Source organism: Schistocerca nitens, chromosome 10 (assembly GCF_023898315.1).
Source record: "Schistocerca nitens isolate TAMUIC-IGC-003100 chromosome 10, iqSchNite1.1, whole genome shotgun sequence".
NCBI lineage: Eukaryota > Metazoa > Arthropoda > Insecta > Orthoptera > Acrididae > Schistocerca > Schistocerca nitens.
Genome location: NC_064623.1, coordinates 215,265,547 through 215,280,081, shown reverse-complemented (window position 1 = coordinate 215,280,081; position 14,535 = coordinate 215,265,547). Strand labels below are relative to the sequence as shown.

The window sequence follows — 14,535 nt, the reverse complement described above, 5'->3', positions numbered from 1 at the left end:
TCTATGTGCCTGTGGTTCTGTCAGTGTGATCATGTGATGTATCTGACCCCAGGAATGTGTCAATAAAGTTTCCCCTTCCTGGGACAATGAATTCACGGTTTTCTTATTTCAATTTCCAGGAGTGTACATATGCCCGAGGGAGGACTGGAGCCACCGACGGGGGGATCCGCGCGAACCGTGTCAAGGCGCCTGAAACCACACTGCTACCACGCGCGGCTTTCCACCTTTAGTAAAAATATTAGGATTACAGGCCCATTAATGCTTCAGAGCAAGAACATTGTCCATTGTCTCTCACCTACCATTATTCGCTGAAACCAGTGAACTATATGTTCTTACTCAGCCTAAGTTTTAACATAGTAAGATCAAGAGGAGAGTAAGCTTTACTTAAAAAAAAAAAAAAAAAGAAGACGATGAGGCTTCCCAAGCTATACAGCATAGTTGTTTGTTTCTCTGTTATTAGTATTATACACATAAGCCCACCCACATTTATCATAACATAATAGCTGTATTTGTATGCTATAGGAGCAGAACAGGAATCTAGTTATTGAAACTGTAAAGTTATAGCATGTGGAAGGAGTGCCTGCAACGCTATATTTTTAACTTCCCTTTATGTCAAACTGTAGCTAGTTGAGTGTACCTTTAATTGAAATATACTGTACTTGTGTGAGGAACCTTTTTCTGAAACTGATGGGTTTTATGATAGTTAAATGTAACAAAATGTTTGGTAGCACACTAATGTCCGTAGTTCACTAAGCCAAATCTAAGGCGGAAAATATTGTTCACTCTTATATCCCATTTGGCAATAACTTTCCATCGTTTAGTGAATGCTTCAGAGCAACAAAATTGTTCACCATCCAGCATTATTCCCTTAAACATGTAAATTATTTGTGTTCACTCAAACTTAGTTTAACACAGTAAAATGAATAGGGAAGTCGTTTTTTTTTTTTTAAAAAAAGAGAAAGCTATACCAGATAGCTGTTGTACTTCTCAGTTATTAGTATTATCGAAATAACCACATACATATTTATCATAAAGTAACTATCTTTGTTTTACAAGAACATAGATTCTTTTCATTCAGTTAACATGAACCTTTAGTTATTGAATCTAAATAATCATAAAAGTGGAGGGAGTGGCTGGCAAATTATGTTTTTAAATTTCCCTTGAATTGTCATGTGTCATTCTTTTCTTTCTTTCAGAAATGACTCTGCTCACCAATGAACCAGTTACTAAAGAGACTGTCCATTGGGGACTTCATTGGTACTTTCAAGGGGACAGCCAACACCATTATTACAAGGATGTGTATGGCACTGGGCAACATGCACAAGAGACAGTTTTTTAATTATTTCAGTTCTCTGATGTAACTAAAATAAAATAAAATAAATGTACATGGATTAATATATTTTTTATTCTGAAATCATTTGCATTAACTTTTATTTTCTGATCCTAATTTTGTGGTCTATGATCCTTTTTTAACCAATACAGTTCTTTCGCCCCCCTCTGGTTCTTGTCAAGCTACTTTTGGAGGGGCGCCATCGGCAACTCTGCCAACTCTTTCACATTTGAGAACAGCTATTTTTTAAAACTGACTGAGATGACAAGAAAAGAAGGAAGAACACGGGGAAGGTACCAGGCCTCTGGTTACTTCCTTTTCCCCTCCCAGATTACGTCCAGGTGTTCGAGATGATTGCACAGCCTGTAATTATGTATGAAACAGTTTCTCAAACATTTATGATGAGATACAATAACAGTAGCTTCCAGTTTGATATGTGCCTTAGGTACATTTTCACCCCAAGATTATAAAAAAGATAAAGAATGCTTATTGTAAATAGCATTCTACATCTTATTCTTCATATATACCCTCAATATAATTAATAATGATCACATCACAGAAACATGATTTATATACGTCGAGGAACTGCGGAAGTGAATGCACAAATAGTGTTCAGTAATTTAGAAAAGGTATTTTCTGTATAACATCCATTGCTGCTGTAATGAATGAATCATTCTAAGACGTAAATACAACAGCAAGCAAGTCAGTAACACCTTTCATAATTTACAGTCAAATCAATCTCCATGATGTCTGTGTTGTCAGTTTGTTGGACGGACTGTAAAGGCCAACTATTTCACAGTTGTTTCTATTTATGTGCGCTCGTACAGTTCAATTCACTATTTACCCTACAGATACATTTGATGGAATACTATTATGTAGAAATGTTGCATGTGAATCGAACTGACTGTGGCGTCCTTCTGTTGACAACTTTATCAAATCGTGTATTTCATTGCAAACAATTTGGAACTTACATATGGGACGCCATCAATCTGTAACCTCTGCTACCTTTCCCGTGGATATTATTTATGTGTTTCTTTCTGTAAGTAATTGTGGTGACTAAACGCGGTCTGGCGGTTGCCAGCCGCGATCAGCTGACGCAACGCAAGTGTCAACGAGGTTCGTGTGCTGGCCGCGAGGAGCGCTGACATCTACATACTCTTTGCCGCAGCGCGAGAGCGTTCCATGACATTTAAACGATGTGCCGCGTTATAATTGTTCCGTTGTTGATTTCACATAACGTTTATGGGGAGTTCTACCCATAGAGTAAATATCTCTGCAGTGAGCATTGCGTTCTGCGCATGTTGTCACGACTGTCACGTGTTTTCGGGCCTTCGCTGTGCTTGTGTGCTTTCTGCAGCGTTTGAAGTTTATAATATCAAGAGTTTTTGTTGTGTTTCACCGTTTGTTGATAGTGTAATAGCGATGGTGAATTACTGTTGTTGCCACGGATGCAAAGAAAAATATGTGAAAGGAGGGATAGTAACTTTTCATGGGTACATACCATGTAGCTCCAATTATAGTTATCATATTAGTAAGAGACTCTGTATATGTTGAAACATTTCGAGACGCATTATAATTAAGGCTTGATTCTGCAGACCTATTTTTCTACGATTTTATGACTATATAATAGATTTTATGGCTCGTACAAAAGCTGGAAGAGAGGTGTCAGAAATTTAGGTGCCTTTTCTTCTTAGAGGAAGAATGACTTAAGAGCATCATACAACTTCAGTACTCTCTCTACATCAACAAAGGTAACCACCTTGTTTTTCTGTGCGACAACACTGCATAATACTCTATGTCGACAGACCCACAAAACTTATTTAGACGCTCCGTTCGTACTGTTTATATGGAGAAGTAACTGAAAAGTTTAGTTACGAAGGTTTCTACGTCAACACGCATCACGTCAGTGGCTGTCTTGGTAGTGTTGTGTAGTTTGTGACCGGGACACCCAATACCTAAAAGATTTTCGTTTACTTCACTTATCAGTCTAGCAAATACATTGTACCTGCTCGTCGCACTCCTCCAAAATTAGTGTTAGCATTCTCACCACAAAATGCAGTACACTTACTGTTATCAATTTTATTTTCTTCTGATGCAGTAATGCAGTACGTACTTACTGTAGAGATGGTTTCATTTAGCAGTGGAACTATTTCAAGCAGTTTCACTTGAATGCTATTCTGAGGTGTAAAATATTGAACAATTAATGGAAATATTTTTTTTCAACCTTGTGATAACTCGCATCTGTAGCTGTTGAATAACAGCGAACCAGTGAAAGATCTCGCATATTGGTTTGACAATGTCAATGCCAAAACTGCTTTCAAAAGTGCTGTCGTTTTGATTCTGCCCTACTCTTCGCTGTGACACAATCGTTAAAAAGATTGGAGCTTAGCGTAGAAGTACAGTCTACAGATTTCAAAGACATATGATAACACATTGTTCATTCCGCTGCTGCTACTGATTGGCTCTGTTTTGATGATTTTGAAATAAAAAAGGTGTCTATTTTTTTGAAGTGTAGCAGAGCACGTGTTTGATTTATGCTTTTGGCTGCCTAAATGATCTGTAATATCTGCTCTTCCTCCATGTGAAATGGAAACATATGACTTAGATATTCCACGATCCACTTCATAGTCACGTCTTCCGCGTTTGATGAAAGACCATTCTTCTGTACATTTTTCTTGAAAGGAACACTTTCGGTTTGGCTTTTGGAGCTCACTTCACACACACGCAAAAATGAAGTAAGCACAGGAAGCCTCGGACAGAGAACAACGTAGCTGCAATGTCTTAACTGAACTGAAACCTAAGACAAGAAGCGTTATGCGCAATAGAAGCCCTTGATACACGCTGGCAGGTGCAACAGTGAAACAAAAGTCATTATTTTGCATAACAGTGACAGTGAAAATACAAATCCAATCCAGCATTTGGGAAGAAATAGACGGTGTGAGAGCATTTCTTTGACATCACAAAACCGGGACTAAACATTTTTTTTTTATCCGGGACTTTCCCGGAAAATCGGGGCGTCTGGCAACCCACCCATGCCTGAATTAGACCTTAGCCATTTGCTTTACTGGTGATAACAATGGTGGATATTGTCGAAACCTTGCATTTTCGTCAAGAATTAACGCGCCAAGTGAACCAAGAACATTTCATAGAAGATGCCAGTTGTACCCAATCCTCGTTTTCACCAGCCTGAGCTTCGTTTGGCCGTTTTCACCTCCCTCAAGATAAAATCGAGTTGCACTGGCGAAGATTTGATGCGGTGCTGGAGACCCGAGTGGAATCGCAGAGGGTAATAATAACCCTAATGACTTTAAGAATGGGCAACAACCTTGCTGCAGTGGCTACACCGGTTCCCGTGAGATCACCGAAGTTCAGCGCAATCGGGCGTGGTCGGCGCATGGATGGGTGACCATCCAGGCCGCCATGCGCTGTTGGCATTTTTCGGGGTGCACCCAGCCTCGTGATGCCAATTGAGGAGCTACTCGACCGAATAGTAGCAGCTTCGGTCAAGAATACCATCATAACGACCGGGAGTGCGGTGTGCTGACCCCACGCCCCTCCTATCCGCATCCACCTCTGAGGATGACACGGCGGTCGGACGGTCCCGATGGGCCACTTGTGGCCTGGAGACGGAATGGTATTCCAGTGGTATTTCAGTCTTTAACAATGAAATACAGACACAGCCGTGCGGTTGAGACGTTATTTTATTTTATTTTTATTAACCAGTTTTTTGTAGTGTATATCGAGGTGAACTACAGCAAGCATTGCAGAAAGTGGCGGGTAATAATAAAAGCATTTAAAGCTACAAAATGAAAGTACCAGCGTTAAGATGAATCTCTGTGCACATCGAGCACAACAGAATTAAATATGTGTACATACTTGTTAGTCATGAAACTATTTAACATCACGGATTTTTAAGAGAACATGCAAAACAGAACTAGACAGCATACAATCAGAAGCTCCGCCGAACAAAGCTTGTCTATTTTAATATAAAAATCCGACGTAATTCTTATAGATGAGAAAACCCTTAGTATACAGGGTGTTTCAAAAATGACCGGTATATTTGAAACGGCAATAAAAACTAAACGAGCAGCGATAGAAATACACCGTTTGTTGCAATATGCTTGGGACAACAGTACATTTTCAGGCGGACAAACTTTCGAAATTACAGTAGTTACAATTTTCAACAACAGATGGCGCTGTGATCTGGGAAACTCTATAGTACGATATTTTCCACATATCCACCATGCGTAGCATTAATATGGCGTAGTCTCTGAATGAAATTACCCGAAACGTGTCTGGCGGAATGGCTTCACATGCAGATGAGATGTACTGCTTCAGCTGTTCAATTGTTTCTGGATTCTGGCGGTACACCTGGTCTTTCAAGTGTCCCCACAGAAAGAAACAGGGGTTCATGTCTGGCGAATAGGGAGGCCAATCCACGCCGCCTCCTGTATGTTTCGGATAGCCCAAAGCAATCACACGATCATCGAAATATTCATTCAGGAAATTAAAGACGTCGGCCGTGCGATGTGGCCGGGCACAATCTTGCATAAACCACGAGGTGTTCGCAGTGTCGTCTAAGGCAGTTTGTACCGCCACAAATTCACGAAGAATGTCCAGATAGCGTGATGCAGTAATCGTTTCGGATCTGAAAAATGGGCCAATGATTCCTTTGGAAGAAATGGCGGCCCAGACCAGTACTTTTTGAGGATGCAGGGACGATGGGACTGCAACATGGGGCTTTTCGGTTCCCCATATGCGCCAGTTCTGTTTATTGACGAAGCCGTCCAGGTAAAAATAAGCTTCGTCAGTAAACCAAATGCTGCCCACATGCATATCGCCGTCATCAATCCTGTGCACTATATCGTTAGCGAATGTCTCTCGTGCAGCAATGGTAGCGGCGCTGAGGGGTTGCCGCGTTTGAATTTTGTATGGATAGTGGTGTAAACTCTGGCGCATGAGACGATACGTGGACGTTGGCGTCATTTGGACCGCAGCTGCAACACGGCGAACGGAAACCCGAGGCCGCTGTCGGATCACCTGCTGCACTAGCTGCGCGTTGCCCTCTGTGGTTGCCGTACGCGGTCGCCCTACCTTTCCAGCACGTTCATCTGTCACGTTCCCAGTCCGTTGAAATTTTTCAAACAGATCCTTTATTGTATCGCTTTTCGGTCCTTTGGTTACATTAAACCTCCGTTGAAAACTTCGTCTTGCTGCAACAACACTGTGTTCTAGGCGGTGGAATTCCAACACCAGAAAAATCCTCTGTTCTAAGGAATAAACCATGTTGTCTACAGCACACTTGCACGTTGTGAACAGCACACGCTTACAGCAGAAAGACGACGTACAGAATGGCGCACCCACAGACTGCGTTGTCTTCTATATCTTTCACATCACTTGCAGCGCCATCTGTTGTTGAAAATTGTAACTACTGTAATTTCGAAAGTTTGTCCGCCTGAAAATGTACTGTTGTCCCAAGCATATTGCAACAAACGGTGTATTTCTATCGCTGCTCGTTTAGTTTTTATTGCCGTTTCAAATATACCGGTCATTTTTGAAACACCCTGTATATTTCGACCCATCCTCATTTAAAGTAAAATATCACACTGTAATCTGTCAAGTAAAGTACAATAATGCTCTTATTTAAGTTCTATCACAACTCGTGATATAATTAGTTGTCACAGCATCAAAAATGCAACTTGAAGCAGAACCCAATGGCAAACAACATATTAAGAGAAAAACGGACTGCAACTAGCACGCGAAGAATACTCACAAATATCTTGCGAGCATGCGTTAAACACCAAATCGAAGTAAAAATATATGACTCGGCGGTCTTTATATCACCCAACAAGCGCACACTACCACGGTGAAACAAACAAGGATCTCAAATTCAACTTCAGTAACAGGAGCCTTCCAAATTCTCATCCGACAACATCATAATATTTTCCCGGGAGTATAAGGACCTATCTATAAAATGACGAATCCAGCTAAGTAGGAACTGACACATAGGAAGTAGATAATTTTATTAAAAAGAGGGACGAGCTTTGTTCGGCGGAGCGTCTGATTATATGTTGTCTAGTTCTGATCTTTTTAATGATTTGCATGTTCTCTTATAAATCCGTTATGTTAGTTTCGTGACTACCAAGTATGTACACGTGTTTTATTCTATTGTACTGGATGTACATAGAGACTTGTCTTAACGATACTACGGGGTAGTCTCTCCGCAGAGCCGTATGATTGTTAGCCGCGCTTGCCGTGTGATTGATTGTTCGCCTGCCGGGGTTACTTCCCTTCAAGTGGACTCTCCCAACATTCCTCTGTTTCGTTTATCTCTGCCAGCGTCATAGTATCGTTGGCGTGTGTCGTTACGTGTTGGCAAGCTTAACTTTAGTTCCTTTGTTCGTTTGTTTCGTTTTTGTCACTGTTAAAATGCTAACCAATGAAGAACATGTGTTTTTAGTCGAACAAGTGTTCAAAGCTGGCGGCAAATACACAGTTTCAGTTCACCAAACATTTAATTCAGTTTTCCCGGAGACACTCCCACATCGCGATACTGTGCGAGATTTGATTAACAAATTTCGAAGTACGCGTTCAGTGACAGCTGCCCCGATAAGTGATCGCCCTATCGTTTTGTCTGAGGATGAACTACTCGATATTTCCGATAAAATGTCCACGAGTCCGAACAAGTCAGTACGAAAATACGCCCAGGAAATCGAAGTTAGTGTCGGAACGGCCCACACAACTGTGAGGAAAAAATTAGAACTTTTCCCATACAAAGTGACAGTCGTGCAAGAACTGAAAAATACTGATCATGGTAAGAGACTGCATTATTGTCAATGGTTCAAAAATTTCGTTCAACAAAATGAAAGAGATATTCTTAATGAAACGTTTTTCACTGATGAGGCGTGGTTTCATTTATCCGAGTACATGAACTCGCAAAATTCTCGTATGTGGTGTAATGAAAATCCATTGTGTAGTCACGAGGAACCATAGTCATAGGAGAACTTGTGTTAAGTGAAGTACTGAATGGTTATTTTCAACAATATGGTGCAACAGCGCATACAGCTCGCGTTTCAATGCCACTGCTTGCTGATGTTTTTGGTGATCGCATAATTTCAGAGGGACTTTGGCCCCCTCGATGGCCTGACGTAACAGCACCTGACTTTTTCTTCTGGGGTGCAGTGAAAGTAACTGTCTATAAACCAAACCCGTCCGAAATCCATCGATGAATTGAAAACTGCACTACCCACTTTCACTGCTTCTGTTACAGAAAAAATGTTACAGCTTGTGTTTGGAAACATGATTAGATGAATTGAACTGTGTATTCAGCAATGGGGGGAAGGGGGGGGGACGACACTTTCAACATTTAATGTGAAAATTTGTAAGTAAAAATGAATATCCAATAAATTAACAACCTGTATTTCACTGAGTTTCATTTCGGTATATTCACTGGGGCATACGGCACACGCGGCTAACAATCATACGACACTGCGGAGAGACTTTTTGAACACCCCATACTTTTATTTGTAGCTTTAAGTATTTTTATTATTACCTGTCAGTTTCTGTAGAGCTTGTTGCAGTACACCTTGATGTATGCTGTGAGTATACGCTTTTTATTACCTAAGAGCCTGAAGTTGGCATAATGGAATGACGAAACTGGTAGTAAAATTAAAATAAAATAACACCTCAAATGCACGGGTGTTGGCGAATTTGATTACCAAATACTTGACCAGTCGCTGTCTTATATCCACAATGGATCGACAGAGACCCTAAAGCCTGTCTCCGTAGCTGAGTGGTCAGCGCGAATGACTGCTTTCCGGAGGAGCTGGGTTCGATTTCTTGTACTGCCAGAGGCGTTTCCTTGACGGAGTGGAACTGAGTGCGTTCAGCCTTGTGAGGCCAACTGACGAGCTATTCGACCGAGTAGTAGTAGTTCCAAGTCACGGAAATTGACAACGAGTGGGAGAGTGGTCTGCTGACCCAGCAACCCCTACATTCTGCGTCCAGTGACTGGGTTGGCAGAGGATGACACGGCAGTCGGTCGGTACCGACGGGCTCGCAAGGACCTGTGGGTGGAATTCAGGTTGCTGACGCCCTAACAGTGGAAGCAACTGAAAGAGCTGAAAGCGAGTAAGTCGCCAGGTCCAGATGGAATCCGAGAAGTTTTATGGAGAATATTCTGCAGCAAGGCCCCTTACTTAGCTTGCATTTATCGCGAAGCTCTCGCACAGTGAAAAGTCCCAAGCGACTGGGAAAAAAAAGGGCAGATAAAAGAATGGATCAGAATAATTACAGACCAATATGCTTTATTTGGTTTGCTGCTGAATTCGTGAACACATTCTTAGCCTGAATGCAATGAATTTACTTAGAAAAGCTTCTCTCCGCAAATCAGTATCGATTTAGAAAGCATCGTTACCGGCCGTTGTGGCCGAACGGTTCTAGGCGCTTCAGTCCGGAACCGCACTGCTGCAGGTTTGAATCCTGCCTCGGGCATGGATGTGTGTGATGTCCTTAGGTTAGTTAGGTTTAAGTAGTTCTACGTCTAGGGGACTGACGACCTCAGATGTTAACTCCCATAGTGCTTAGAGCCATTTGAGTTTTTTTTCGTTCCGGAACTCTCGGACCCGAGGTGATGCAAAACTTTTTTTGATGTGTCTATATTCACATGTCATACATTGGCAAATGTAATTACCTTCCCCAGCCTCTGCCTCATGCCAGAATAGTTACCCTGTGCCGCAGCTGTTGCTTTTTTTGTGTGTGCCTTTAATCTAATCTGAAGACACATGGTAGCAATATGTTGTGTTACCTTTCACTCATACATGTCTTCACAGTCAATGGCAGAGACTAGTGTATGCACTTTGCCAAATACATTGCCTTTTTCACCAAAGAAACAACAAATAGTGTTAATAAGACTGCCATAAAATGTTTTGAGTTTAAGGTAAATCTAGAGCAGAACGACAGCATTTTTCTGTACGCTGCACTATTGTAAACACTGCTGCAGATGGTTGAAGCAAAACAGTTGTCAACCTTTATAGTGAAGGCAGCTGGATTTGCCACAGGAGTCCTGCAGTAAGTGTGAGTATCTGGTCACATGTAGCGAACAGTAATAAGTTCTTTGCACTCGGCACATCTTTTGCATAATCTTTTTCACAACATATCCAAATATATAATAAATAATATTATCCTGTTATTCACTGAGTAATGCTGAATCAAGAGCTTAAGAGTAACTAGTATCCTTATTACCATTAGTGAACCTATCACTTTGCTTCTTGTGGGACATGTTTTCTGTTATCATTTGAAGAAAACTGCTGCAGAATCGCATCGAATGCTTGTCGAAGCTTTTGGCGAACATGCTCTTGGGAAAACATACTGATTCGAGTGGTGCAATAAATTCTAAAGTGGGGATTTTGACGTGAGAATCGACGAGCGCGGGAAACAACGGGGAAGGTTGGAACTGCAGGCCTCATTGGACGAAGATCATACTCAAACTCAACAGGAACTCACGAAACAATTGCATATGACACAGAAAGCCGTTTCTCTTCGGTTGAAAGCTATGGGAAAGGTGCAGAAAGTGGGAAAATGGGTTCCGCATGAACAGAATGAAAGACAACAATGAAATCGAAAGACCACTTGTAAAATGCTGCTCGCCAGATACAAAAGAAAGTCGTTTCTCCATCGAATAGTGACAGGTGATGGAAACTGTATATATTTTGAGAATCCTAAGCGTCGTAAGTCATGGGCGAATCCAGGCAAACCATCGACATCCACTGCAAGACCAAATCGCTTTGGAATGAAGACCCAGACTCTGTGTTTGGTGGGATCAGAAGGAGGTCATCCATTATCAGCTGCTAAAACCTGGCGAAACCGTTAACGGTGATCGTTACCAACAGCAAATGATTGATTTAAATCGAGCATTACGTGAAAAACGACCGGAATGTGGCAAAAGGCAACACAAAGTCATATTGCTCCATGACAACGCCCCATCACACACAGCAAAACGGGTCAGAGAAACGATCGAGGCGTTCAGTTGGGAAATACTAGGGCATGCGGCCTATTCTCCGTCAGATAATCATCTGTTGGCATTAGTGGGACACGCTTTCGCTGAACAACATTTCAATTCGTATGGAAATGTACGAAAATGGCTCGCTGACTGGTTCAGTTCAAAAGAAGAACTGTTTTTTGGCGTGGCATTCATAGCCTTCCGGAGAAGTGGGAGAAATGTACAAATAGCAATGGAGGTTATTTTGAATAAAATATTATTTATCCGTTTCAAACAATAGACGTGTAATTATTGCAAGCAAAATCCGGTTCCATACTTGTACACCTGGTATACAGGCTATTCCAGAAGTCCTATTGAACCCCCTCTGCAATGCTTACATCCGTGCTAAATGTTCTTTCAACAGCATGGATCTGATGAGAGGAGAGTGTACCATCAGATTACCACCGTTTAATCCCAGTGATCTGTGTGCAATCCGTCATTTTCATGGTACAAAATTAATCGCCTCCAGTAACCACTCACAGCCTTGGTCTCTCACTTCATTCCCAAATGAGGGTTCTGAACGGTTTTAGGTTTCAGTCTGTTCGCATATGTCGCGGTAAAGTCGTTAATGGGATGTTCATGTCCCGTAATTGCTTGCGTAGCGACTCTTTCGGCGAACGTTCCATTGATGCTGCAACTTCTGCACAAGTGTTCGCTGTTCTTCTCGCTCTTCCAAAGCGTGGTCTGTCTATTTCGGAATGTTAAATCTAATGTTGAAATCATTTCGAATCTCAAAGTGAGGTCGTTCTTGATCCCAGGTACTCATGACGATTCGTTGTTCCAGGGAGAATTCGTCAGCCACTCTTCCCACAAATCAATATCACCTGCTATAAGAAAAAGCAATTAGTACACAGACAGTCTGTAACACATTCATTTACTTATGTACTGAACGACAAATTTTTTTTCTCAGCATGCAAAACTCATGAGTAGATTGCCGTTCATTAAATTGTTGGGAGTTGTCTTACGGGAACGTGAAGAAGAAAGGAACACTGATAAATAATTTCGTAACAAGCTAATTTATCATTTACACAGCTTTTTAGTTTCATTTCTGATAGTGTGTTTGACTTTTCAAAAATTTTCATTTTGTATTTTAGATTAGGATGACAAAAGTTTCCACATTTTTTTTTTAAGTCGATGAATGTAGAAAGTTTTGTTCATATACACATTTAAATTGATTTTTTCCATTTATTTTTCATCTTTAGCATTAATTACAAAGAAAGCTATTTTATTGCTCAATTTGCATAGAAATACAATAATGATTAACAATATTACGCTTTAGTCTCACCCTTTTCCGTAAATGTTTGATGAGCAGAACAGCAAGGGTCGGCCTTTCCGATCACTGTTCAGCACATTGGTGATGCCATATTATTCCATCACCTTATGGTATTCAGTCAGTGAATGACTATCTTCTTTTTCCAGTAGTCATTATCCCAAACACTGCCGACTGTGGCTACAGAAATGGGAAACAAAATACCAACTTATCAAATTTTCTTGTTCCTTCCATGAAGACAATTACTGTATTTTTATTTTGATAGGCACAGGAATCAAAAAATAAATTAGTTTCTTTTGGACGATTTTCTGACTTTGACGCCTCAAGGTTTCTGATAAAATCCAGCAGACCAGAAGCTATGTCAAGTTTGTGTTACGGAGGACAATGGACTAGAATAGTTAGTGCAGCGCTCTGTGCTATCCTGACGTTGTGGTGCACAGGTTAGCTCGTCCATCGTAATCAAGCAGATCTGTGTTCAAGACCCCTTCTAGTGTGAAAATTTTAATTCATTTCTGCGTCTTCTGTCATTACTGAAGAGGCCTCTAGGTTGTATCGTTTCGGTCCTTGTGTCTCAAGTCAGGTATAAACAGCTATCATTGCCCTGTCTGCGCTCTAGAATGAAACATAATGCATAAATTGTATAACCAGACCTGTCTTAGAATACTTAACCCACAGAGAGCTTTAATATTCGATGATTCTGTTGAATGGTAAAACAAAACATATTTCAGGAACTGTATGCCGGACCGACACTCGAACTCGGGACCTTTGCCTTTCGCGGGCAAGTGCTCTACCAACTGAGCTACCCATGCACGACTCCCCCCCCCCCCCCCCCCCCCCCACAGCTTTACTTCTGCCAGTACCTCGTCTCCTACCTTCCAAACTTTACAGAAGCTCTCCTGCGAATGAAAGGAGAGCTTCTATAAAGTTCGGAAGGTAGGAGACGAGGTACTGGCAGAAGTAAAGCTGTGAGGACGGGGCGTCAGTCGTGCTTGGGTAGCTCAAGCTCACTTGGTAGAGCACTTGCCCGCGAAAGGCAAATGTCCCGAGTTCGAGTCTCGGTCTGGCACACAGTTTTAATCTGCCAGGAAGTTTCATATCAGCGCACACTGCGCTGCAGAGTGAAAATCTGAAAATTCAAGAACATTCGGGTTTTCCTTTTTCATTATCGCACAGAACATTTTCCACTGAGTTTGCGCAACCTGTGGCTTATTAATTGCTTATTTTTCAGCAAACCATCTGGACGTCCCTAATGTTGTCTGAAATGTTGCGATGCATACGGGTAATGTCTGAACATCTCTGTTCCTTATGCTCTAGTACTTTATCGAAACAATAATTCTTTTTTTTTCTTTTTTTGTTTCTTTCTTGACGTTCCTTCCCCCTGACAAAAAAAGCTGACTCGGCAATAATAGGGAGTTAAAGTTATTGTGTAAACCAATACTTTATTTCTATTATTGGTTCTGGCTGCAAGTGTTTGTCTTAAAGTTGATGTATGCTCTCTTCTTTTTGCAGAAAATTCTCGCATATTCTCGTTGACAATGAATGACAGACATCCTACAGTGTTATTTTTCTCCCTTCTCGCAAAGCAGCGTTTATCGACTTCTCTTTTAACTGGATAAGAGCAAATATCGAGTTTTACAAAAAGTCTTAGTTTTCAAAACCCTATAACAACGGCAGACAGAAACGTTTCAACAACAAACAGGACATGCATAACAACAAGATTAGTAAACTACAGAAATAGTTTTTAGCATTTGAATATTTATCAGCTTTGATAAACACGCCCTCAGTTTTTGCGACTGTTTGCATTCCGTTTCAATGAAAAGGCCTGTCTGTGAAATTGCGCCTGCGTCCCGCACGCTCCACGCCAGTGTCCTTCGGCTGTCAGGGCCAGGGTGACAG

At 41.3% G+C, this 14,535-nt stretch overlaps 1 protein-coding gene across 4 annotated transcripts in view; it reads left to right on the top strand.

The window, feature by feature from the left end:
- Positions 1 to 1,417, top strand: part of LOC126210400 (gastrula zinc finger protein XlCGF52.1-like) — a 261,120-nt gene extending 259,703 nt beyond the window's left edge. For all 4 annotated transcript variants that reach the window (XR_007540659.1, XM_049939633.1, XM_049939639.1 and 1 more), the window contains one exon: positions 1,197 to 1,417. Coding sequence is in view for 3 of the 4 variants with exons in the window: in XM_049939639.1 (XP_049795596.1) it covers positions 1,197 to 1,218 (22 nt within the window). In the remaining variant the exon portion in view is untranslated. The remainder of the gene's footprint in view (positions 1 to 1,196) is intronic.
- The last annotated feature ends 13,118 nt before the right edge of the window (positions 1,418 to 14,535 follow it).